The sequence below is a fragment of the Balaenoptera acutorostrata genome, chromosome 11 (assembly GCF_949987535.1).
Source record: "Balaenoptera acutorostrata chromosome 11, mBalAcu1.1, whole genome shotgun sequence".
NCBI lineage: Eukaryota > Metazoa > Chordata > Mammalia > Artiodactyla > Balaenopteridae > Balaenoptera > Balaenoptera acutorostrata.
Genome location: NC_080074.1, coordinates 104,239,820 through 104,265,409, shown reverse-complemented (window position 1 = coordinate 104,265,409; position 25,590 = coordinate 104,239,820). Strand labels below are relative to the sequence as shown.

Sequence of the window (25,590 nt, the reverse complement as noted above, 5' to 3'; positions counted from 1 at the left end):
CTCGCAGGTATCTCCGGGAAAGGACCCGGGCCGGGGGCCAGCGAGGGGCCGGGAGGGGCCTTTGCCCGCATGTCGGACTCCATCCCGCCTCTGCCGCCCCTGCAGCCGGCCCCGGGCGAGGAGGACGAGGATGACTGGGAGTCCTAGGGGCTCGCTCCGCCTTCACCACGGACAGGCCCCCGGGAGGGACGGGGTCGCGGAGGACCGTCCAGCTCTGTCACCTGGAGCTGCTTCGGGGGCCGCTCTCTGCCTGGGCCTCACCCACCCCCTTCGCCAGCACGTGTGCCTTTTCCCTAGAGACGCTTTGCAGCGAAACAGTACGTGAGTCAATAAAGAAGTATGACGCAAGAACCGAGCATAAACCAACAGCGCCCTTTTAATTAAGAGACCACAGCGGCACAAAACGCAGATTATGTCCCTCCAGGCCGGGTCTCAGGCGGCGGGGTCAGGGAGAGGTGCGGTCAGCAGGGGCCAGCAGAGGGAGGGACATTTCCACACAGGAAAACATGTCTCAGTGACAGACGGGGTCGCTAAAAATAGCCTCGCTGAGAGCCTGATAGCCCTCGGCGTAATTGCTGATGTCAGGGGAAGAGGAGGCTTGGCGTGGGCTCCTCCGGTGGTGCTGGAGAGGGAGGGAGGGGCCCCTGCCTGGGAGGACCTGGAGCCGAGCCAGGAAGCTGATCCCGCTGCAGGGCCAGGAGCCGCTTAGGGACGGGCCTGCGGGAAGAAGTGCGGCCAGCGGGTGGGAGCGGGGAACAGTTCTTAGCAACTCAGAGCGAGACGGTGGTTAGGGTGAGCAGAAGCCCCGGGGGGTGCTCTTAGTTCCCGAGAGAGGGTGAAAGGCCTAGAACAGCTACTTTTAGTGAGAAAGGAGAGGGAGGGAGGGCCTGCCCCACCTCACCTCTAAGAACGTGGATACTGAGAAGCAAGCAAGGGCGGAGATGCTGCGGCCTCCACAGCCGCTCACAAAGGCCGGCCGGGAATCAGGTCAGGGAGCTGGACTCCGGGCTGTGCTGAGTGGAAGACAGGCTCAATTCCAGGGAGGGCAGCTGCCCTGGGACGGGCCCAGGAATGGCGGGGCACTGTTCCTTCAGGATCAGCCTCATTTTCTCCTGCTGGCTTCTCCACCTATTCCTAGGTCCCGGCAGCCCACTGATTCCAAAAGGGGGCTACCACGCTCGCCACCTGGGTTTCACCTTCTTAGGCAGGATCGCTGCAGACCAGCCCAAGACAACATTTCTAGTGGGCAGGGCGAAAGGAGGGCCTGGTGACCAGGCCGTGGTGCAGTCATCTGTCAGGAAGAGCCAGACTTCTCTCGATGAAACTGCGGAGAGAGGGAAAGACAGGGAGACGCCAGCTCGGGGTGGGGTGGGGTGGGGTGGGGCTGGGGGGTGGAAGGTTCTGGGGATGAGAGAGAAAGGCAGGACTGACCTTCCGCAGAGCAGCAAAGGCGGGGCCAAAGGTGGCTTTGACCTGCACGCGGTCTCGGATCCAGGCCGGCAGCTTTGCCAGGATAGGAGGGCGGGCATACCGCTGGTCCAGGAGCACGATGCTGGCAAAATCCTTCTGGTGCCTGATGGCCCTGCCTGGATGGGGACAGAGGTTGGGGCTCTGAGTTAAACCTGCCTCCCCCCACAGTGCGTTTCTACTGTGTCCCCTCCCCTCGCTCAGCCCTCGGGCTGGAGAGATGGCAGGTGAAATCCCTCCTTCCTGTGGCCTCACTCTCCAGCCATCCATCTCGCCAGCAGGATCAGCCCCAGGCTCACCTATGGACTGGTTGACAGCCTTCATACACAGGTTCTCCACCAACGCCTTCCCAGGGGGCACCTGGCCCGGGGCTCGGGGCTGGGAAGGGCAAAGGAGATGACCCGTCAGAGTGGATTCTTGCCTCCTCCTAGTGTTCTCAGCGACAGTGACACAGCCGGGCTCTGGAGCGGGACCTGTGGGCCTCATGGGCACAGCAGCCGATATGATAGGTGGATGGCATGGAGAAGCTCAGGGGGTGTCGAGGGGCGTCCCATCGCTCTGGAGCAAACGGGACACACACGTCCCGGGGCAAGGGGAAGTCACAGCCGTGGGGCGCCCCCTCCCTTCGTCCGCCGAGGCACTGGTGGTACTCACGAGGGTCTGGTCCAGGTAAGCCATCTTCTCCTGCAGCTCTGCAGACCTGACGCTGGGGAAGGGCATGCCCACCATGACCACACACCTAGGGTGGAGGCACACGTGAGCCACAGCAGCTGGGTGGTGCCCAGGCCCACAACAAGGGGCCCGTCCTCACCCACACCTCCACTTCCTTCCGCCTCTCCCTCCCCTCGTCCCTACCACCTGGAGAGGGTTTTCTCAGCAGAGATATCCAGTCTAGACCAAGGAACTGAGTCCTGATCAAGTTAGGGGCTGCCTGATTTTCCACCTGGCCCCAAAGGGCCAAATCCAGAGTTGTTGCATCCGTGCGCCTCGCGGGTGACGGACCTGAGCAGTCAGCCCGGGTGTGGACTCAGAAGGCGCGACGGGTGGGTGTCAGAGCCGCGGAAGATGAGAAGCCCACCCCTTACCGGCCAAGGTTGTCAGAGAAGTTGATGCCTTCACTCATCTTTCCTCCGACCACAGAGAGCATCAGGGCCCCTGTCACCGTGCCCCCTGCCTGGCCACAGTGCTGCGGGAAACACCCAGCCCAGAGCTGCAGAGCCAGAGCGTGGATGCCAACCGCGGTATTTTCAGCTGCCAGCGCCACGTGCCCTTTGACCCAAGGCCTCAGAAGTACACCTCTTACCTTAATGCACCTGGAATACTCGAGCAACACCTGCTCCACCTGGTTCACTCTCTTGGGCTCCTGAAATATCTGAAGGCAAACATATAATGTCTCCCAGAAAAGGGTTTCAGAATGCCTGGGTCTTGGGTCGCTCTTGGCCTTATGTTTTCCAGACTGGGGACTGGAGAAGCCACGGGGCCAGGGCCCTTGGGGAGATCCCCTGGATGGTTATCAGGGATTGGAAGTGGGGGTAAGGAACTAGCGGAAGCCCCCGCACACAAGAAATCCCAGGAGGAGCTCTGGGTGCCACCGTCCTCTCAAGTGGGCAGTCCAGCTGAGCAGTCACTCACCTTTTTCCTGACAGCCAGGCGGGCCAGCAGGCCACTCTTGTCCCAGTGGGCATGGACCTGGCGTTGGTACTCATAGGAGGGGAAGAAACAGACCACCCCTCCCGGCACCACGCTGCACAGGTTACAGAGGATGCGACCCGTCTCATCCATCTAGGGAGGGAAGACAAGGAACCCACCACGGAGCCATTCCTGAAGCCCCCCAAAAAGGCTCAAAGCCAAGTACAGCGACCCACGGGTGACTGCGGGGAGCACGGCCAGGTGGCTCCCCGGGGCGGAATGTGCCACCCTCCCCACCACACACCCGCCGATGCTTCCGGTGCCTGGTAGCGTCTGTGACACGCCGCCGCGCTGGCACACCAGAGCTAAAGCCGCTGCGGGATGCCGCTCAGTCCGCTCTTCTCCAACTCCCAACATCCTGGTGGGGATTAAGCCCCGTCTGCGACAAGTCAGGCACGGAAAACCCCAGGCACGCCACTAGAGGTGTGCCCCCGACGCCCGCATTCCTGCCCAGGCGGAGCGCACAAAGCCAGACGGCAAGAGGACCAAAGGCAGTGGGCAGCCTGCTCGCGAGCTTCGTTTAAAGAGAACGTCCTCAGCAGCCGCAGGCGTGAGGGTGGAGATGGCTCAGACCTTCCGGGTGAACTTCTAGATCCTGCCCACCCTGTGCCAGCTGTGACGGGAGAGCCCAGCGCCTGAATGCTCGGCCCTGGGCAGGGTGCCCCCAGCCCTAAGTCTGCCTCCTGCCCCCGCAAAGGCCGTGGGAAGGCAGGCTGCCTGGTACGGACCATCTGAGGCAGCTCTCTCTTCTGGTATGTGAACTCCAGCTGCTGGTTGGAGGGCCCGCTGCAGATGACAAGGGGCAGGATGTTGTCTGCAGGGATCACGTGACCTGGCGAGACCCAGTGAGGCTGAACTGGAGTCGACTGTCCCGCAAGGCAGAGTCCAGGAAGGGCATCCCCCCACCCTGTCTTCCAGACTAGGAAGAGCAATTCACAGCCCCCGCCCTCCACCCCGTTTCCACACAGAACCGACTCGGCGATGCCCAGGCCTCTCTGTGCACACAGAGGGCACAGAGAGCAGGAGAGCCCGGGGACGGGGAGCTCGCGAGGAAGCTGATGGGGTGAAGCGGCCCTCTCGTGGCCTCAGCCCCCGGGCCTGGTAACAGCACACGGCTGAACTGTGACCAGAGGCCCCGCCCCGAACCCCTGGGCACGGGTCCTCACCACAGGAGAACTCCACCACGCGCTCAGCTTGCACCCCGGCACACGCCAGCAGCTGCTCGCGCAAGTCGGACACCTGCAGACCACAAAGCCAGCTCTGTCATCTCCCAGAGGTCTGGGCCAGGAGGCGACAAGTCCATAAGAACAGAAAAAAGAGGCAAAAGGAAAGGCTGGTAACAGATTCGTTAAAAGAAAAAAAAAATGATACCCAGTGTTGGCAGCCTCATTTAAACCACTTGTGGGAACAGCAAGAGAAATTCAGCAATTTGAAACAGTGGTTCTAAACTCTGGCTATGCAACAAAATCACCACTCGGAGTTAAACATATATATATATGGTCAGGGCCCAGCCCAAACTATTGAATAAGACTCTCTAGTGGGAAGACATATGCATTTGTATTTTTAAAGAGCTCTAGGTTTTCACCTATCAAACTGGCAAAAATCCTAAAGTCTGACTACTCCCTGGAGAAACAGGCATTCTTATATGTTGCTTGTGGGACACAGAATAGTACAACTCCTGTGGAAGGGGAATTTGACAATATTTAACAAAGTAGACATATTTTTACTTTTTAACCCACAACCCCCTATCTAGGCATCTCCCCTGAAGTACAGCTCCACAAACCAAATATATGCGCAAGGATAGTCCCCGTGAGGTTATCTGTAATATTCTGCATTTCAAGAGAGACTGGCTGAAGGGGCTACGCTATCTCCCCAGCAGACAGCCGTGCAGCTAACAGGAGGGGCGCAGACCACCCTGCGCACCAGTAAGGTGCGACCGCCAGAGCGTGCTGGGAAGTCAAAGCTGACTGAGCTCCCTCTGATGTAAGAAAGGACAGGGAAAAAAATATTTGCTCATCTTTGCAAAAAAAAAAAAATTATAATGAAACACTGGAGGAATAGACCAGTAGCTAATAAAAATGATTACCTGTGGGAATGGGGAACGGTTTGAAGAGGGACAGAGGTGAGACTCTCTGAATACGTCTTGCTATATAGTTTTGACTTTTGAACCATACAGATGTGGACATTTTTAAGAACATAAAGTAAAAAGGCAAACTGTAAAATTGAAAACAAAAACTGAAAGAAAGCCTAGCTGCCTATCAAACTCAGAACATAGCCACACAGAGAAAAAAAGCTTGACTTCAAGTGACTTTATATCACTAATGACCACATATCCTTAGTGGGATACTTTAAAGGCAAAAAATAAATGCACGTAAATGAATTCAATCAGTAGTTTCTTGTTAGAATACTGGTATAATTTTGAAACTATTTTAAGTATATTCAGGATAGAGCAAATAAGTAATTATGTGAATGTAATAAGAAATCAAACTGCAGCTTAACAGATAAGGTCAAGTAAAATGACTGACTGATTTTGATACAGAAATGTCACTGTGGACTCATTATTTCTGAAAACTATTCCCTAGGTCTGTCCCCTGAAACGGCCTATAAATGGTGATGACCCAGGAGCACTATGAACACCCTAGCTCCCAGATGTTGGTTTCTAAGTACCAATCCCCATTTGAAGAAACCAGGGCACCCTGGAGAAATGAATGATTCCAGGTCTGGGGCAAGGAAAGTGTTAAGGTGAGCCCGGGACATTTTTTGTGCTGAAAGCATCCCAAGACTAAGGGGGCCATGTCAAAGGGACCAGAGCAGCACGAGGGGTTCCCACAGGCCAAGTCTGAGAAAATCTGAGCATCAAAAACAGCGGCTATGGACTTCCCTGGTGGCGCAGTGGTTAAGAATCCACCTGCCAATACAGGGGACACGGGTTCGAGCCCTGGTCCAGGAAGATCCCACATGCCGCGGAGCAACTAAGCCCGTGCGCCACGACTACTGAGCCAGTGCTCTAGAGCCCGCGAGCCACAACTACTGAGCCCACGAGCCACAACTACTGAAGCCCACGTGCCTAGAGCCGTGCTCCGCAACAAGAGAAGCCACCGCAATGAGAAGCTTGCGCACCGCAATGAAGAGTAGCCCCCGCTCGCCGCAACTAGAAAAAGCCCGCGCGCAGCAACGAAGACCCAACGCAGCCAAAAATAATTTAAAAACAACAGCAACAAAAAACAGCAACTATAAATGATTCTAATACACCAGTGAATAAAAATCTACTTCTATACACAAGAAAGAAAAATGGAAAAATAATACAGCTACAGGGGTGACTCTAACAGGAAGCTGAGGTTGGGAGCTGACGGCTTGAGGAGGTTGAAGAGCCTTTGCCTCTCAGCCAGTAAGTCTTGGTTCTAAGACACATCCTAAGGAAGTGAGCGCCGTGCAGAGATGCAATTGTATCTTCCACTCTACCATTTAAAACAGAAGAACTGCAAATCGCCTAGATACCTGACAAAAAAAGAGTGGTCGTATGTAATAGATTCACGTAACGGAATAAAGTGCAGCCAGAGCTGGGCAGAATAAATGCATATTTGCTGAGAAGGAAAAATGCTGAAGATGCTTTGTTGCTGAATGAAAAAAGCAAATTATAACAGCAGCATGTGGAGATACAATTATTTTAAAAATAATATGTATGTGTATTTGTAAAAATTATGAATACAAAGACTATTGTAACGATATACACCAAAACGAATTTTTTGCTGGTGGAATTATGATCTATTTCCTGTTTTTGCTTGTCTCTGCTCCCTACAATGAAAATATAACAGTTTCCTAAATATGTATACTAAAACTTAAATTTATAAAAGAAAGAGAAGGTTGTATCTATGGTGGGTACAGGAATGGAAAGGCACTCCATTCTGGGTCTGAAACTCCAGAAAGGCTTTCTCTGGAGAAGTGGCTACAGAAAACACCAGGGCAGGGCAGTGCCCACCCCACCCCAGACCCAGCCACGAGACAGTCCAGCAATGCCACCTGGTGGACACTGCTTGGCCGGCTCAAGCTAACCCCTTTCTGGTTGGGGGACCCACAGGATGGGAAGAGGCCTGATGCTACATCCTCCCCATCCCAGCAGCCGGGCGCGAGAGGCTGGGCCGTGTCCTTACCGGTTGCATGGTGCCCCCTGCAAGGACCACCGCCCGGCATTCCTTTACCACCTGGGCAAAGTGCACGGCTGGATTCAGGAGCAGGAATTTGAGGCTGCTCTGACTGAGGCTGCCTGAAGAAAGACAGAGAAAGACAGCTACACGGAGAAGGGCAGGTGCAGGCCCAACAGAGACCTCCATCTGCCTGAGACAAAGGGGATGTCCAGTCGGGTCCATGTAGAAGCCATAAGAGATACAACTTGCTCTTTAAATTAGACCCATCTCATCTCCAGGACAACCCCGAGGTAGATGGCAGGATTGTCTCCCTCTTCACATGAGGGTCTGAGGTTTAGGGAGAAACTGGTCCAAGTCACGCAGCTCATAGGCGATGGAGCCGACTCCAACAAAGCCCACCTGACCTTCACGCCGGGCTACGCGGAGTCCCTGGCAACCTCGCCCGAGACCAGCCAGCAGCCCGGCACCTCTGCATCCCTCCTCAGCCCCTCGACCACTGGCGTGGGTCACAGGTGGCCAGTTTTCACCCATTTCTGCGTCCTAAGCTGGTGGGTCCCAGATGGAAGTAAAGCAGCCGGGCTCCAGGCTGGCTCCTCCGGGGTTACCTTGACGGCTCAGGATGACCCTGCCATCCTGGTTGGCAGTGGTGAGAGCCGCGAGGAAGCCTTCGATGTGCATCAGTGGGGAAGTGGGCCGCGGCGCCCTGTCCTCCCCCTCCTCCGCAGGGGCTGCAGGAGCTGCACAGAGCAGAGGAAGGAAGAGGGTCTGGGAGCCCGGACAGCAGGGGGCGCCCTGCACCTGGGCTAGAGCCATCCTCCGGGAAGACCACGCGTGAGGAAGGCCAACTCTTGCCCAGGCTCCCCCTCCGACTCACCCGCAGTCACCCCCGGCTGCAGGCTCTGCAAGAAGTGCTGGAACCCGGACAGCTTGGGCTGCTCCCTGGAGGGCGCCAGGACTGCCCCGTACCTCTCTGTGAAGCCGAGGAGCTGGCACAGGGATGAGAGTAGTGGTTGTGGGAGGGAGACAGATGGGCCCCTCCCCGGCCCCGGCGAGCTGCCGCACGGTGAGCACGGAGACGGGGTTCGGAGGTTTGGCAGGGCAGGAAAAGAGAGGCACGGAGGACAGCGACGGGGGCCCGCGCAAAGGGACATGTACCTTTCTGCTGACCATGCTCTTTTCACAGTAGCGCTGCACCTGCGAAAGCAAACCCAGCCAGAGGCGCCGGGAAAACAAATCCAGCTGGAGAAAGCCACCTTCCAAACGACAGGAGCAGGCCCACGCCACCCCCCAGGTGCCCGAAGCGCCTCTTGTGGTCGCATCAGCCTCCTGCCTGAGGCCTCACCTCTGCCACTGTCCCCCCCGCTGTGGGCGCACGCGCACGCACACACACACACATGCGCGTGCGCACACGGTGCCCTGCCACAGGAGGGACTCGGCAGCACGGCACAGCCTCCCCTCTCTAAAGGGTGATGGTGATGGCCACATCCCCTCTGCTCTCCTGCAACATGACAGCAAAGCTGGACCTTGAGGATTAAGCGGTAGTTTTTTCAAAATCCTCTGAGCAAAAGCACAACGCAAAAGGGAGAGCTGGGCTAGGTCAGGGGCACGTGGAGGAGCTTGGTTGTGAGCACAACGTGCAAGATGAGGGGTGTGGAGCCCCTAGAGATCTCTGAAAAGGGGCCGTCTTCCATTAAGATTCACTGAGGATGAGAAAACCGTAATTCAAAAAGAGTCATGTACCACAGTGTTCCTTGCAGCACTATCTACTATAGCCAGGACATGAAAGCAACCTAAGTGTCCATCGACAGATGAATGGATAAAGAAGATGTGGCACATATATACAATGGAATATTACTCAGCCATAAAAAGAAACGAAATTGCGTTATGTGTAGTGAGATGGATTGACCTAGAGTCTGTCATACAGAGTGAAGTAAGTCACAAAGAGTAAAATAAATACTGCATGCTAACACATATATATGGAATTTAAGAAAACACTACTGGGACGTCCCTGGTGGCGCAGTGGTTAAGAATCCACCTGCCAATGCAGGGGACATGGGTTCAAGCCCTGGTCCAGGAAGATCCCACATGCCGTGGAGCAACTAAGCCCGTGCACCACAACTACTGAGCCTGTGCCCTAGAGCCCACGAGCCACAACTACCGAAGCCCGCGTGCCTAGAGCCCGTGCTCTGCAAGAAGAGAAGCCACCGCAACAAGGAGCCCATGCACCACAACAAAGAGTAGCCCCCGCTCACCGCAACTAGAGAAAGCCCGCGCGCAGCAACAAAGACCCAATGCAGCCAAAAAATAAGTAAATAAATAAATTTAAATAAATAAATAAATAACGGTACTGATGAACCTAGGGGCAGGGCAGGAATAGAGATACACGCAGAGGTAGAGAACACACTTGAGGACATAGTGGGGGAAGGGTAAGCTGGGACGAAGTGACAGAGTGACATGGACTTATATACACTACCAAGTGTAAAATAGCTAGTTAGTGGGAAGCAGCCACATAGCACAGGGAGATCAGCTCAGTGCTTTGTGACCACCTAGAGGGGTGGGATAGGGAGGGTGGGAGGGAGACGCAAGAGGGAGGGGATATGGGGATATGTGTTATGTATAGCTGATTCACTGTTATACAGCAGAAACTAACACACCATTGTAAAGCAATTATACTCCAATAAAGATGTTAAAAAAAAAAAAAGATTCACTGGGGAACTCCATGGTGGTCCAGTGGTTAGGACTCCGCGCTTTCACTGTCGAGGGTGCGGGTTTGATTCCTGGTCAGGGAACTAAAGACCCTGCAAGTTGCGTGGTGTGGCCAAAGAGAAAAAAGAAAAAGAGTCACTGGACTATAGTCTGTAAAAGAGACAGGAGGCAGAGAACAGGATCAGAGACCAGAAAGGAGCGAGGAGGGAAACCGCCTGCTCTGGGGCAGCAGCTGTGGGATGAGAGCACGGGGTCAGGGCCTGGCAGCGTGTGGATGCAAGGCGAGGGGGAAAGGAACCCAAGGCCATTCGGCCTGCCACCCTCCTGGCGGGCGATGGCAGCAACCAGGCCAGGGGGCAGCTGGTGTGAAGGGGAAGAGGGAGCGGGGCCTCGAGCCCACGCAGCCGGGTCGCCCCGGGCCCCGCCGAGCACCCCTAGCCCCCTCGCGTGCGCGGGCATGCTGTCCTCCTGAGCTGGGGAGCCTGAATGACGTGGTGCCCCTCCCTTGGAGTCACGGGACCCACGCGCTGCCTTGGACACGGTGCTCTGTGTCGTTAGCAAACCAGACTCACTAAGGTGGTCTGTCAAGCGACAGAGCCTGTGCCCCATCTGGAGGGAGCAAAGGTTGAGGCTGGGCCCAACCCAGGCCGAGCACCCTAGCCGCGCTCTCAGGCACCTCAGCCCGACAGCTGGATCGCAAAGTCATTCGTGCTCTGCCCAGAGCCCGGGAAGACTGTGCCCGAAGACAGATGGAGCGGAGGCACCTGCGAGCGTCTGCTTATCACACAGAGAGGAAGGCACGGCTCTCTGTGACCCTCCACCCCAGGCTGAAGACTCTGCCCTCCTCCGACACGAGCTGTGTGTAAGGGTTAGGTACAGTAATTCTATAGACCCTCAGACCTCTAGGCTGCTCAAGGACAGAAGGAATTTACTTTCTATTCCTTCCACCGTCTTAACACTGTTCCGCCCACGGGGGGGGCAGAAAAGGAACCTGGATGTGCCAACACACAAAGGTGAAAACCTACCTTGAACAGGTTGATGTTGTCGATCTGGCTCTGAAAGAGGAAGTCGCTGATGGTCTTCAGCTCCGTCCCTAAGAGCAAACAAGCGAAGGGCCCTGAAGTCCTTGGTCTGAGGACCACGGCCTCCAGGCCCCAGAGGGCAGCTCAGAAACGGCTCCGACCTGCTCTTACCTGCCTGAGAGAGGCTCTGGGTATTGGGGTTTTGCTTAATGTTCCCTAAAAAAGAGAATCAAACAGGTCAGGTCAGGACGGTGGGCCTCTGGCCCCCATCTTCTCCCTTTGTTCTGTGGTTATCGAGTAAGAACGTTCCTATCTGAAGAGGTCTTCTGCCATTTACAGCACCCAAAGGACCCACAGAGGGGGCAGGAGGGCCCGGGGGGCCTCAAGGTCTGACCCACGTGTTGCACACGCAGCCCGAGCCTGGCGATGTCATCCTTTCCCACATCCTCCGAGGAGGCGGGGACAGGGACACCCCGCTCCACACAGGCGCCAGCAGGAGACGCCCAGGCTGCATGGCAGAGACCAAGTGAAGAGCATCAACGTAAGACAGACCCCCCCAGAAAAGCCCCGCTGCCTTTCTGCCCTTCAGCTTCTATACAAGCTTTCATAGGAACTGCCAGAGGGAAGTCGTGAGGCTCCGAATAACGCAAAGAAGTGTGGGCCCCGGAGCCAGAAGACTCCAGTCCCTCTCGCCGGGCTCACGAACCAGAGGCCAGTCGCCTCTGCTCCGGGCTTCAGTTTACTGGCCTGAGGGTTACCGTGCCTGCGCTGCTTTCCTCACAGGAGCACCCGAGTCCTGAGTCCCTTCACTGTGACGTAGTGTCATACACACATTTATATCACAATATATTATTATTACTGCCACCTGTGGAGTCGGGCCTGGCAAAATAAAAAGGACTCAGAACACGGGCAAATCAACCAGGGCTCTCAACAAAGATCTAAGGCCGGACAAATAAGAATTTCCTAAATCAATGGCCAAGGCGATTCCTGAGAGACAGAAACCCCAGGGGTCCTGACTGGCACCCGGGGAACGGAGCCCAGCAGGCTCGGCAGCTGGCCGCGGGCGGGGATGCTCCTTACCGCCCAGCACGGTCACGAACTTCTCCAGCAGATACAGGATCTGCTTGATGTACATCAGGTTCTTGGCCTTCAAGCGCTTCCTGGGGAGAAGCCAGTGGACATCAGCGGGAGGACCCCGACTTCCCCTCCAGGTGCCTGAGCTGAGGCCCTCCTGTCTGCTGTCTTCCCAGCTGGGTCACGAGCTGCACACGCTCTCCCAGAAGGGCGGCTCACTGTGGCCCAGGGCCCGAACGGCCTCCTGGGGTGCACGCCTAACGAACAGGAGGTGAAGGCACGCTGGCCCCCATCATGCTGGGCCCGGCCAGATGCCACCCCGGTGCCTCCTCTCGCAGGCTGGCTTTGGGGCGCCGAGGCTGAGCGGGGCCTTCCCACCCCCTCGGGAGGCAACATCTCACCCGTATCGTTCCGTGTACTGGAGCAGCTGGGAGTGGGCCTGGCAGAGCTGGGGGAGAACAGAGAGCGATGTGATGACAGAGCAGGCCCTAGACCAGCAGCCTGGGGCCGTGCCAGTGATGCCCTCGACGATGCCTGGAATACGCCAGCCCAGGACACTCGGGGGGCAGTCGAGGTGAAGGGGGGCTGGTGCAGTGGCATCCACTGAGGGTCAGGGAAAGGGGAAGACGATGACTCGCAGGTAACGAACGTCCCTGCCAGTGCTTCCTGGGATGGGAAAGACGTGCTGTCTGCTGAGGGAGCCGGTTCAAGGCAACCGTCGCAGCTCGGTCCAGGCCAACCGGCACTAAGCAGTCCAGGGGGTGGGTGTCACATGGGCTTGAGGGTCAGAAACCGGTGGTCAAATCCCAGGCTGACCTCAGGGGCAGCGCTTAACCCTCTCTCAGCCTCCGAGTCTCTACGTAAAACAGGCACCAGCCCGACGCAGAGTCAGCGTGAAGATGAGAGGCACCCCACGTGGTGCAGGGCACATAATGGGCCACAAAGAGCGGCTTTCAGAAACCTTGAGCGTCCCTCAAAGCAGTATCAACAGTAACATCCAGCTGCACAAGGACCCCTGCTTCTCATCCCGCCATCCGGATCACAGAGACCTAGTTAGCAGCAGCCTGGCCTGGAGGACTCGGGTCGACACAGGCTGGGGAGAAGCAAGCAAAGTGCCCGCTGCCTGAGCTGGGTCCCGTCCTAAGTCATGCTGGGGAGCCCTGGCCTCGGCTCAGCGCGCCCGCTGCCCCCGCGGCAGGCCCTGGCCCGGGAAGGCAGAGGCCGACCCACCTGGGAACCGCTGACCTCCACGCTGTGGATGCCGGTGATGGTGTCGATCAGGTTGTGGGCCTCGTCGATGACCACCACCTGGCCCTGCAGCCGGATCCCCGCCGCCTGCCGGGCGGCCGCGTGCAGCAGCATCTGGTAGGGCAGCACCACCAGCTGGAGGGGAGAGGCGGCCTGAGGTGGGAGCAGGACCCCTCCCGCGGTGGGCGGGCCCAGCCACCCCACAGGCCCGGCGTGCACGGTTTCACTTCCTACCCGGAACACGCGCAGGGGGACACTCCGGAGAGAAATCTAGAGCAGCGCACTGTGCTTTGAGCTCTAGAACCTTCCCCGGGAAATCTTATGTGGAACGTCAGCTACGGAACAGATAAAACTGGAGCCGACTGCACTTCCGAGTGGACCAAGGGCGGAAGGGCGGAGGGGCCTGGAGCCCCTGCTGTGGAGCCCCTTCTGCGCCCCCAAGGCAGCCCCTAAAGCACCAAGGTCCCTCAACACGCTGTGACAGCACTGGGGCCCAGAAAGCAGCCCTGGGTTCTGGCCCTGGAGCCGCCACTTCCCAGCTGTGTGACTCTGGGACAGTCAACCTTTCTGAGCCTCAGTTTCCTCGTCTGCAAAACGGGCTTGATAAAGTCTATCTTAAATGAGGGTTAAGCGGGGGGAGGCGGGGTAACAAAAATAAAAGCACTCTGTCAATTTCTTACGTGCCGTGTTGTTATGACGATTTTCCAGTTAAAAGGATACCGATAAAGTGAAAATCCAAAAAACTGGAAACTTAAGGCCCAGGTTTTAACACTGGCTCCATTACTCATTTGCTGTGAGAAAACAGATCAATCACTTAACCCTTCTGGGCCCCGGGGGTCCTCATGTGTAGAATATGAATAATACCTGCCTTAGCTATTTCAGTGGGCTACTATACACAAAAACGATGTGAAAAGTGTCTTAAAAAGTCAAGATCATAAGAGTTTCAGGATATTTCACTATATTGGCACCCAAGTGTGTCCAGACCCCAGGAGGGCTGAGACCACCGTGAGGCTGGGAGGGCTCCCCAGTTTCTCGGTGACCCTCCACACTCAGTTCCGGGCAGCACACTGACAAGCGTCTAACTGCCAGGTAATGATGTTATTACTAACACAGTTCCCTACACCTTTAAAAATCTATGGAAGTCTTCTCTTGATTACACGAAATTCTCCATAAATGATACATTACTTCCAAAAGTCATTCAAATTAAGGGAGTAGAAAGAAAACAGTTCAATCACACCACCGAATAACAACGATACCATCTTTGACTCCATACAGCAAGTCTAGGGAAGGGTCTCCACCTGTGCTGCAGGCAGGGGCGCAGGGTGGGACGACCACGCACCCAAAGGGCACCTGGAAAGACCTTTACGTCCCGCAGCTCCCCACGGCACTCTAGTTTCTGCCCTGGCGCTATTGTGCCGTCCCCCAGGACGCCAACTGTCCCTGCAGCCCAGAGCCACCTAGGGACCTGGGGCCTCCTCCAACCCTATGTACCAGGAGAGAGTGGGTGACGTGTCCTCAGTGGGCGGTGTGTTGGGCAGACAACCACGGCCGGTGACACCGTCCTGAACCGAAAGAGGAGTGAGAACTCCCTCCTGGGCCCTGCTCAGAGCCAAGAGCTACCGCCCAACCTCCGGGGTCTTCACCTGGGCTGCTGGAATGGCGAACCGGCTCCCGTAATAGGGACAGGCCCGAGCCTCCTTCCCCAGGGCCACCAGCTGCTCGATGTCCTTCATCTCCACCAGGACCTCGTCCCGGAGGAGCTGCAGCTGCTTATGGCTGTAGAAGGGGCAGGTGGCCCGCGCCTCCAGCCTCCTCCGCCGCCCGGGCTTCTCCTCCTCGACGACGCTCTTCTTCTCTGACAGGGGCAGGCACAGGGCAAAGGCAGAAAGAACCTCAGCTGAGGTTCTGACCCCAGGGCCAGAAAGGGGTCTGTACCACGGGGCGGGGCCTCTAAACCCTTCCAGAACTGCTGCTTACGGACTCTGCGAAACATCCTGGCATTTTACCTTGTCTTCTCTAGAAGAGGCCTATGGTATCACCTCATAGCCAGGGTACTGGACTAGATCCGGACTAAAAAGCAAAAAGACCTTTTTCCCCACGTGAGGGTCTTTAGGAAGGAGGCCAGGTCTGCTCTGCCCTCGTTCCCACCGTTTCCCCTGTCCCGGGACTGCTTCTGGCTCCTCCCAGGGCTGCACATGGTCCCAGAGGCCCTGCCTACAGCCTCGGGGTGCTGGCGGCTACCGTGTTTGCTTCTCTGCAGCTCCACACAGCGGTCATTGATGAGCTGCACAGAACCCAGCTTTCTCACATCTTCATTGACACAAAGATTCTATGAGACAGAGGAGAGGGTAAAGGGCACGGGGCTGGCTAAGCGACACAGAGCAAGCCACCGGGCCTGCCCGCCTTCCAGGAGTGGGTCCTTCCTTCCAAGGACCAGCAAGGCACAGGGGCCGGTCCCGCCCTGCTCGCCCGCCCAGCCCCTGCCTGCGCTCACCTGCCGAGAGCCCAGAGAGACGAGCCGAGTGTCCTTGCCAAAGGGGCTCTTCTGCACCTCGTGCACGAACTGCGCCAGCTGCGAGTGCGTCCGACTGCAGTAGTAAATCTGCCCGGGGGAGCGGGGTTCAGGGGAGACCGTCACCCCCAAATGTTCCCGGCACAGCGAGGAGGGCTGGGGCCCGAGACACCGAGGGAATGGAGCGGGCGGCCGGGACACACACCTAAGGAAGGCGACCGCCCCCGGGCAGACCTCTGTGAGCCCTCAGGCCAGGGCGTCCCCCTCCCCTCGGTCACATCACGCTGGGCCCCTGCTCCTGCCCCTCTGGGAGGCTCGGTCATCTCAGGAAAGGGAGTTTCCCCTCAGTGGTGGCTCTTGACACAGGGAGGACTCCGAGAGTCCGGGGCGTAGTGGGGAGCGGGGCGGGCGGGTCCCCATGCACCTCCCAGGGCTCGGGGGGGTGAAGCAGGAGGAGGCTGAGCTCACCTCTCTCTGTGCGCCCCTCCAAGATTTAGAAGAGCCAGGGGAGGAAGAGAGGAAAATGGGGGCGGGGGGAGGGGGGAGTATCTAATTTCAAAAGAGAAAACCCAAAGTCCCGCACACACGAAGCCTGAGCAGCGTGAGAACCACACACAGCTCCCAGCACCCCAGGCAAATGCAAACTCAGACCAGAGGACAGGGGACGAGCCACTGAGAGCCAGGGGCAGAGCACTCGTCCCCCACCTCCTGCCACCCCCAGTGAAGAGGCTGCCCCTCGACGCCCTGGGGCGCGGGCGTCTCCCGGGGACCCAGCCCCCCTGTCAAGTGAGCACCTGGAGACTCGGGGGCTCCCACCTCCTCCATGGACCCAGGTCGGTCACGGGAGACCCAGGACCTGGTGTCTCACCTTAGTTACATGTTCTTCCTCCAGGTCATCCTCATCCGCGTCTACTCTGCGAGAGGAAAAAACACAGCACGGAAAAAATCTTCTCGGACTTTTGTGTTTTGTTTTTATTCACCTAGAAATTCAATTTTTTTTTTTTTTAAAGGCAGAAATGAGCATTGTCTAGGGCTCTCAGAGAGGAGTTATCAACAGGGTCGGCCTCCTGGTCAACAGAGGATTGTTCAGGCAGCTCTGTGTGAAAGGCCAGGATTTAAAACACATGCCACGTGGGGACAAAGTGGGCAGGACCCCATGAGGGGCTGGATGTAGGAGGGAGTGAAGAACATCTTGTGTTCAGAACCAGGTGGGTGGGTCCTCAGAGGCGGGCGCCTCCCAAACCCAGGGCGTCGGAAGCCACAGAAACTAAGCTGCAGGACTGGCGGCCCTGGCCTGGACCCTAGCGAGTACTATTTCCTCGAATATTCGCAAACTCCACTGAAGTTCTTTACCTCGTCCCCTGGGGAGGAGCAGAAGAGCAGGAAAGGCCACGGGGCACTGGCTGCTCCTGTCCCCCCCCCCAGAGAGAGATGGGGACCGTAGAGCAGTTGGCATCTCAGCCGTGGGCGGGGTCACAAGTGTTAGTTCTAATTCAGGCCCTGGAACCAGTGCCTCAGGGCAGGCCTCTGAGCACCAACGCAGAAAAGCCCAGGATCAGATGGTTTCACCGGTGAATTCTACCAAATAGTTAAAGAAATAATGCCAATCCTTCTCAAGCGCTTCCAGAAAACCAAAGAGGAGGGAATACTCCCAAACTCATTCTATGAGGCCAGCATTACTCTGATACCAAAGTCGATAAGGGTACCAGAGGAAAAGAAAACTACAGGCCAGTATCCCTGCTGAATATAGATGCAAAAATTCTCAACCAAAGCACACCAAATTCAACAGCACGTTAAAAAGATCATATTTCATGATCAAGTAGGATCTATCCCTGGGACGCAAGGATGTTTCAACATAAGCAAATCAGTAAATGTGATATATCACATTAACGAAATGAAAGACAGAAAATCATATGATCATCTCAACAGATGTAGAAAAAGCATCTGACAAAATCCAACATCCTCTCATGATAAATATTCTCAACAAATTGAAGAGAAGGAACATACCTTAACACAATGAGGCCATATGTGACAAGCCCACAGCTAACATCACACTCAGTGGTAAAAGGTTGAATGCTTTTCCTCTAAGATCAGGGACAAGGGTGCCCATTCTTATCACTCATCCTCTACATAGTACTAAAGTCCTAGCCAGAGCAATCAGGCAAGAAAAAGAAATAAAAACACATCCAATTTGGAAAGGAAGAGTAAAATTGTCTGTTTGAAGATAACATGATTTTATATGTAAAAAACCCTAAAGATTTGACCAAAAAAACTGTTAGAACTAATAAACAAATTCAGTAAAGTTGCAGGATTCAAAATCAACAAACAAAAGTCAGTTGCATTTCTACAGACTAACAACAAACTATCTGAAAAAGAAATAAAGAAAACAATCTCATTTACAATGGCATTAAAAACAATAAAATACTTAAGAATAACTTTATCCAAGGAGTTGAAAAATCTGTATGCTGAAAACTACAAGATTTTGATAAAAGAAATTGATGAAGACACAAATGGAAAGATATCCCGTTTATGAATCAGAAGAATTAATGCTACAAAAATGCCCATACTACCCAAAGCCATCTATAGATTCAACTCAATCCCTACCAAGATTCCAATGGCATTTTTTACAGAAATAGAGAAAACAACCCTAAAAATCATACAGAACCAGGAAAGATAGCCAAAGCAATCTTGAGAAAGAAGATCAAAGCTGGAGGTATCAACACTTCCTGATATCAAACTATATTACAAAACTATAGTAATCAAAACAGTACAGTACTGGCATAAAAGCAGACACATACACCAACAGAACAGAATTGAGGGTCCAGAAATAAACCCCTGTGTATACAGTCAACTAATTTGAAAAGGGGGCCAAGAATACCCAATGGAGAAAAGACAGTCTCTTCAACAAATGGTGCTGGGAAAACTGGATATTCATATGAAAAAGAATGAAACTAGACACCTATCTTATACCACTCACAAATTAACTCAAAATTGATTAAAGACTTAAATGTAAGAAACCTGAAACCATAAAACTCCTAGAAGAAAACATAGGGGAAAAGCTCCTTGACATTGGTGCTGGCAATGATTTTTGGATACGACACCAAAAGTACAAGCAACAGAGCAAAAATAAACAAGTAGGACTACTTCAAACTAAAAAGTTTCTGAACAAAAGAAACCATTAACAAAATGAAAAGGCGACCTATGGAATGGTAGAAAATATTTGAAAACCATATAGCTGATAAGGGGTTAATATCCAAAATATAAAAGGAACTCGTACAACTCAATAGCAAAAAAACACAAAAAACAAAAAAACCCACCAAAACCCACAAATAATCCAATTTAAAAATGGGCAGGGGAACTGAATAGGCATTTTTCCAAAGAAACATACAAATAGCAAACAGGTACAGGTACATGAAAAGGTGCTCAACATCACTAATCATCAGAGAAATGCAAATCAAAACCACAATGAGATATAACCTCACACTTGTTAGAATGGCTATAATCAGAAAGATGAGATAAATGCTAGTGAGGATGTAGAGAAAAGGGAAACCTTAGTGCACTGTTGGTGGTAATGTAAATCGGTATAGTCACTATGGAAAACAGTATGGAGGCTCCTCAAAACATAAAAGTACCATATGATCCAGCAATCCCACTTCTGGGTATTTATACAATGGAAATGAAGTCACTATCTCGAAGAGATATCTGAATCCTCACATTCACTGCAATGTTATTTACAAAACTAAGACATGGAAGCAACCTAAGTGTCCCTTGACAGATGAATGGGTAAAGAAAATATGGTGTGTTTTTACATACACACACACACACACACACACACAAAACGGAATATTATTCAGCCACTAAAAAAAGAAGGAAATCCTGCCACTTGCAATAATATGGATGAACCTTGAGGGCATGCTAAGTGAACTGTGTCAGAGAGAGAAAGACAAATACTGTGCGATCTCATGTATGGAATCTAAAAAAACCAAATTCATAGAAACAAAGTAGACTGGTGATTTGCTAGGGACTGGGCGTGGGGGGGGAGGGTGGAGAAATGGGTGAAGGTGGTCAAAGGGTACAAACTTCATTATAAGATGTATAAACCCTGGGCGTGTAACGCACCGCATGGTGACTGTGGTTAATAATACTGTATTGTAAACCTGAAAGCTGCTGAGAGCAGATCCCAAACGTTCTCACCACACAAAAGAATGTTAAGTACAGGAGGTGATGGACGTGTTAAACCTTACAGTGGTAATCATTTCACAACATATACCTATATCGAATCATCACTTAGGCACGTTACACGTCGACTGCAGGCAGACCTCACTTATTGCTCTTTGCTTTACTGCTCTTCATAGATACTGCTTTTTTTTACAAATTGAAAGTCTGTGGCAACCCTGCATCAAGCACGTCTATCGGTGCCATTTTTCCAACAGCATTTGCTCAGTTAGTGTCTGTGTGTCACGTTTTGGGTATTCTCGTGATATTTCAAACTTTCATTATTATTATATTTGTTATGGTGATCGGTGATCAGTGACCCTTGACGTTACTACTGTAATTGTCTTGGGTGCCCCGAACCATGCCCATACAAGATGACAAACTAAACTGTTAAACGTCATGTGTGTTCTGACTGCTCCACTGACCAGCCATTCCCCCATCTCTCTCCCTCTCCTTGGCTCTCCTTATTCCCTGAGACACAATCTTGAAACTGGGCCAATTAATAACCCTACAATGGCCTCTAAGTGTTCAAGTGAAAGGAAGGGTCACGTGTCTCTCACTTTAAATCAAAAGCTAGAAATGAATTAAGCTTAGTGAGGAAGGCATATTGAAAGCCGACAGGCCAAAAGCTTGGCTTCTTACGCCAAAGAGTTAGCCAAGCTGTGAATGCAAAGGAAAAGTTCTTGAAGGACATTAAAAGTGCTGCCCCAGTGAACACAGGAATAATAAGAAAGTAAAACGGCATTATCGCTGATATGGAGAAAGTCTGAGTGGTCTGGATAGAAGATCAAACCAGCCACAACGTTGCTGTAATCAAAGCCTAATCCAGAGAAAGGCCCTAACGCTCTTTACTTCTATGAAGGCTGAGAGAGGTGAGGGAGCTGCAGAAGAAAAGTCTGAAGCTGGCAGAGGGTGACTCATGAGGTTTCAGGAAAGAATCTGCCTGCATAACATTAAAGTGCAGAGTGAAGCAGCGAGTGCCAAGGTAGAAGCTGCAGCAAGTTACCCGGAAGATGTAGCTAAAGTGGCTACACCAAACAACAGATTTTCAGTGTAGACAAAACAGCCTTACATTGGAAGAAGATGCCATCTAGGACTTTTACAGAGAGGAGAAGTCAATGTCTGGCTTTCAAAACTTCAAAGGACAGGCTGACTCTCTTGTTGGGGTTAATGCAGCTGGTGACTTTAAGTTGAAGCCAATGCTCATTTACCGTCCGAAAATCCCAGAGCCCTGAAGAATTATGCTAAATCTACCCCGCCTGTGCTCTGCAAATGAAACAGCAAAGCCTGGCTAACAGCACATCTGCTTATAACACAGTTTATGGAATATTTTAAGCCCACTGTTGAGACCTACTGCTTCGGAAAAAAAGATTCCTTTCAAAATATTAATACTCACTGACGATGCACCTGGTCACCCAAGAGCTCTGATGGAGACGGACAGTGGGATGAATGTTGTTCTCATGCCTGCTGACACAACACCCATTCTGCAGCCCACGGTTCAAGGAGTAACTTTGACTTTCAAGTCTTATTTCAGATATACATTTGTAAGGCTTTAGCTACAGATGGATCTGGGCAAAGTCAATTGAAAACCTTCTGGAAAGGATTCACCATTCTAGATGCCATTAGAACATTTATGATTCATGGGAAGAGGTCAAAATATCAACATGAACACGAGTTTGGAAGAAGTTGATTCCAGCCCTCATGGATGACCTTGAGGGGTTCAAGACTTCAGTGGAGGAAGTCACTGCAGATGTGGTGAAAACAGCAAGAGAACTAGAATTAGAAGCGGAGCCTGCAGATGGGACTGAACTGCTGCAACCCCATGATAAACTTTAATGGATGAGCAGTTGCTTCTTATGGACGAACAAAGAAAGCGGTTTCTTGAGATGGAATCTAGTCCTGGTCAGGATACTGTGAAGACTCTTGAAATGGCAACAAAGGATTTAGAAAATTACATAAACTTGGTTGACAAAGCAGCAGCAGGGTGTGAGAGGACTGACTCCAATTTTGAAAGAAACTCTACTGTAGGTAAAATGCAGTCAAGCAGCATCACTGCTACAGAAAAACTGTTTGTAAGAGGAGGAGTCAATCGATGGGGCAAACATCACTGTCGCCATATTTCAAGAACCTGCCGTGGTCCCCCCAGCCCTCAGCAACCGTCACCCTCGTCAGTCAGCTGCCACCAACACTGAGGCAAGACACGCCACGCTGACAGCAGAGGCTCAAAGGGCATTTGTGAAATTAAAGCACGAATGACAGGGAGGATCTCATGGGGACGGCATGGCCTAGAAATGGCCCGGTTGTTACCTTCAGCGTTTCTAGTTCACCAGGAAGTTACAGCTCACAAATTAGAAACCTATGAACCTAGACCAAGCGAAGCCTTAGGTGAAAAGAAAAACACGGGCTGAGGACACCTCGAAGGCTTACATCACAAGCCTCACACGGCTCAGTTTGGTATTAAGAGCCTGAGACTTAGGGCCAGGCCAGCGGAGGTTCAAATCGCCGGCTGGTGGCCTCGGCGAGGCACAGCATCCTGCTGGGCTCGGTGTCCTGGGTGCAGAGTGGAGACAATACCACAGAGGGTACGGAGCTGACACCTGCCTGAGCTGGCAGAGAAAGGGCCCCTGTCGTCATCCTTTGTGCCCCGAGGGGCCTCGTGGGGGGAAGAGGGCAGGCAGCCGGGTTTCCGCCCCATCGGCGCCCCATGAGCGACCAAGAAGCCGGGCCTGAGAGGAAGGGGCCCCGCGCAGCCACCCGGGGCAGGGGATGCAGGAGACGCGCTCTCACCCGCTGGTCGAGCCTTTCTCCTTGTCGCTCTCGTACTCGGCGAGGACCAGCTCCTCCTCCCCCCAGGCCAGCTGCTCCGGCCCCGTGCCTGCTGCCAGCATCTCCCTACTCAGGCGGAGGAGACGCTCAGTTTCTTCATCTTCCTGTCTCTGCGGAGGAGCGTGGCCAGTGGGGAAAGACAGAGAAACCTCAGCGCCAGAGCCCCACCCCCTGACGAGGCAGCCTCCGGGGGCCAGGCCAAGGGCAGCGACACACACGCCATCGACACGGGCCTCAGCTGACTGGTGTCGAGGCCCCAGGATGAGCCCCTCAGCGCAGGCTGCCCTGCTACCGGGCGAGCACGTAGCCAGCGGGGGCAGGGAGGGGCCGAGGTCCCGGCCGCTCGCCCGACCAGCTGCACCGCGAGGCCCCAAGCAGGGGGACGCCACCGGGACACGGGCCACCACTCACCATGCGCTTGGCTGCGAACTTGAGTGGCGCGTTGTGCCGGATCTGCTGCAGGCGCTCCTCTCGCTTCTTCCTCCTGACCTGCTCCTCCTAGAGGGGAGGGAGCCAGAAGGGAGATCCCTGCAGGAAGCCCCAGCCTCTCCCGGAGTCGCGGCACCTCAGCCCAGGGCCTCTGGCCCCCGCGCACCTCCCTGCCCTGCCAGCCTCCTGTCGGCCGAGCTGTCGAGCTCGCTGCTGCGGGAAGTGTGCGCCTCCCTCCCGAAGCCCCACGCTCTCCGTCCAGCGCAGCCCGGAAGCGAGTCCGCAGCCAGGGAAGCGTGTGGCCACTGGCAACGGTGCGGTTCCTTTCCTGGGAAAGGATGGGAACCGCCAACCTAGGGAAGGCCTGGTGACATCGGCTTACTACAGACAGCGAGGGCACAGCGCCATCCACCCGGGGGCGCTGAGAGGCACTGCGAGGACAGGAGCCGTCCTGCTTCGGGATCCACCCGAAAAACTCCCGGAGGCCCCGTTTCCCAATCACCCCACCTCTCGTAACCCGATCTCACCTTTAGTCGGTCCACCAGGTCCCTTTCTTCTTTCTTCTGCACAAACTGAGTGACCCAGTCGGGCTCTCCAGTGGCCCTCGGGGAGCCTGGGCTCTCGCGGCAGGAGGGTGGGGGACACGGGACCTGGTCCTTCCCATCGTTTAAGGGGTCGGCTCCGGCCTCAAGGAGACGCTCCTCCTCTTCCCGTTTCTTCTGTTCAAAGTCGCGGAGCCAGGAGAGCGCCCCGCAAATGAGACTTAAGGATTTTCCCTGCGGGAAGAAAAGCGTTCTCAGAAATAGAGGATGAGAAACGAAGCTTCCCTAATGACCTTTCCCATTTTGTTTTTTTAAAGCTAGCAGAAGGAAAGAAATCATAAAGATCAGATCAGAAATAAATGAAAAAGAAATGAAGGAAACAATAGCAAAAATCAATGAAACTAAAAGCTGGTTCTTCGAGAAGATAAAGTTGATAAACCATAAGCCAGACTCATCAAGAGAAAAAGGGAGAAGACTCAAATCAATAGAATTAGAAATGAAAAAGGAGAAGTAACCACTGACACTGCAGAAATACAAACGATCATGAGAGATTACTACAAGCAACTCTATGCCAATAAAATGGACAACCTGGAAGAAATGGACAGATTCTTAGAAATGCACAACCTGCCGAGACTGAACCAGGAAGAAATAGAAAATATGAACAGACCAATCACAAGCACTGAAATTGAAACTGATTAAAAATCTTCCAACAAACAAAAGCCCAGGACCAGATGGCTTCACAGGCGAATTCTATCAAACATTTAGAGAAGAGCTAACACCTATCCTTCTCAAACTCTTCCATAATATTGCAGAGGGCGGAACATTCCCCAACTCATTCTACGAGGCCACCATCACCCTGATACCAAAACCAGACAAAGATGTCACAAAGAAAGAAAACTACAGGCCAATATCACTGATGAACATAGATGCAAAAATCCTCAACAAAATACTAGCAAACAGAATCCAACAGCACATTAAAAGGATCATACACCATGATCAAGTGGGGTTTATTCCAGGAATGCAAGGATTCTTCAATATATGCAAATCAATCAACGTGATACATCATATTAACAAATTGAAGGAGAAAAACCATATGATCATCTCAATAGATGCAGAGAAAGCTTTCGACAAAATTCAACACCTATTTATGATAAAAGCCCTGCAGAAAGTAGGCATAGAGGGAACTTTCCTCAACATAATAAAGGCCATATATGACAAACCCACAGCCAACATTGTCCTCAATGGTGAAAAACTGAAACCATTTCCACTAAGATCAGGAACAAGACAAGGTTGTCCACTCTCACCACTATTATTCAACATAGTTTTGGAAGTGTTAGCCACAGCAATCAGAGAAGAAAAAGAAATAAAAGGAATCCAAATCGGAAAAGAAGTAAAGCTGTCACTGTTTGCAGATGACATGATACTATACATACAGAATCCTAAAACTGCCACCAGAAAACTACTAGAGCTAATCAATGAATTTGGTAAAGTAGCAGGTTACAAAATTAATGCACAGAAATCTCTTGCATTCCTATATACTAATGATGAAAAATCTGAAAGCGAAATTAAGAAAACACTCCCGCTTACCATTGCAACAAAAAGAATAAAATATCTAGGAATAAACCTACCTAAGGAGACAAAAGACCTGTATGCAGAAAATTATAGGACACTGATGAAAGAAATTAAAGATGATACAAATAGATGGAGAGATATAC

General features: G+C 53.1%; 2 protein-coding genes across 12 annotated transcripts in view; one reads left to right on the top strand and one right to left on the bottom strand.

Annotated features, from left to right (window-relative positions):
- The window catches only part of WASHC1 (WASH complex subunit 1), a 50,651-nt gene extending 50,285 nt beyond the window's left edge, over positions 1–366 (top strand). For 4 of the 5 annotated variants that reach the window (XM_028163521.2, XM_057555909.1, XM_007170240.3 and 1 more), the window contains exon 11: positions 8–366. In XM_028163521.2, coding sequence (XP_028019322.2) covers positions 8–147 — 140 coding nt within the window. In that variant the 3' untranslated portion in view covers positions 148–366. The remainder of the gene's footprint in view (positions 1–7) is intronic. The other variant, XM_007170241.2, reaches the window with a different exon arrangement.
- The window catches only part of DDX11 (DEAD/H-box helicase 11), a 35,315-nt gene continuing 10,083 nt past the window's right edge, over positions 359–25,590 (bottom strand). For 3 of the 7 annotated variants that reach the window (XM_057555904.1, XM_057555902.1, XM_057555905.1), the window contains 25 exons: positions 23,861–24,109; positions 23,316–23,402; positions 22,866–23,014; positions 16,732–16,777; positions 15,846–15,953; positions 15,593–15,680; positions 14,995–15,206; positions 13,334–13,486; positions 12,505–12,551; positions 12,110–12,189; positions 11,201–11,245; positions 11,033–11,100; positions 8,457–8,495; positions 8,176–8,287; positions 7,907–8,038; positions 7,308–7,420; positions 4,323–4,395; positions 3,885–3,988; positions 3,100–3,249; positions 2,771–2,839; positions 2,553–2,653; positions 2,122–2,206; positions 1,767–1,845; positions 1,432–1,586; positions 359–1,324 (listed from right to left, as the gene is read on the bottom strand). In XM_057555904.1, the coding sequence (XP_057411887.1) occupies positions 1,295–1,324; positions 1,432–1,586; positions 1,767–1,845; positions 2,122–2,206; positions 2,553–2,653; positions 2,771–2,839; positions 3,100–3,249; positions 3,885–3,988; positions 4,323–4,395; positions 7,308–7,420; positions 7,907–8,038; positions 8,176–8,287; positions 8,457–8,495; positions 11,033–11,100; positions 11,201–11,245; positions 12,110–12,189; positions 12,505–12,551; positions 13,334–13,486; positions 14,995–15,206; positions 15,593–15,680; positions 15,846–15,953; positions 16,732–16,777; positions 22,866–23,014; positions 23,316–23,402; positions 23,861–24,109 (2,574 nt within the window). In that variant the 3' untranslated portion in view covers positions 359–1,294. Of the gene's footprint in view, positions 1,325–1,431; positions 1,587–1,766; positions 1,949–2,121; positions 2,207–2,552; positions 2,654–2,770; positions 2,840–3,099; positions 3,515–3,884; positions 3,989–4,322; positions 4,396–7,307; positions 7,421–7,906; positions 8,039–8,175; positions 8,288–8,456; positions 8,496–11,032; positions 11,101–11,200; positions 11,246–12,109; positions 12,190–12,504; positions 12,552–13,333; positions 13,487–14,994; positions 15,207–15,592; positions 15,681–15,845; positions 15,954–16,731; positions 16,778–22,865; positions 23,015–23,315; positions 23,403–23,860; positions 24,110–25,590 lie in introns of those variants that run through there. The other 4 variants (XM_057555903.1, XM_057555906.1, XM_057555907.1 and 1 more) reach the window with 4 other exon arrangements.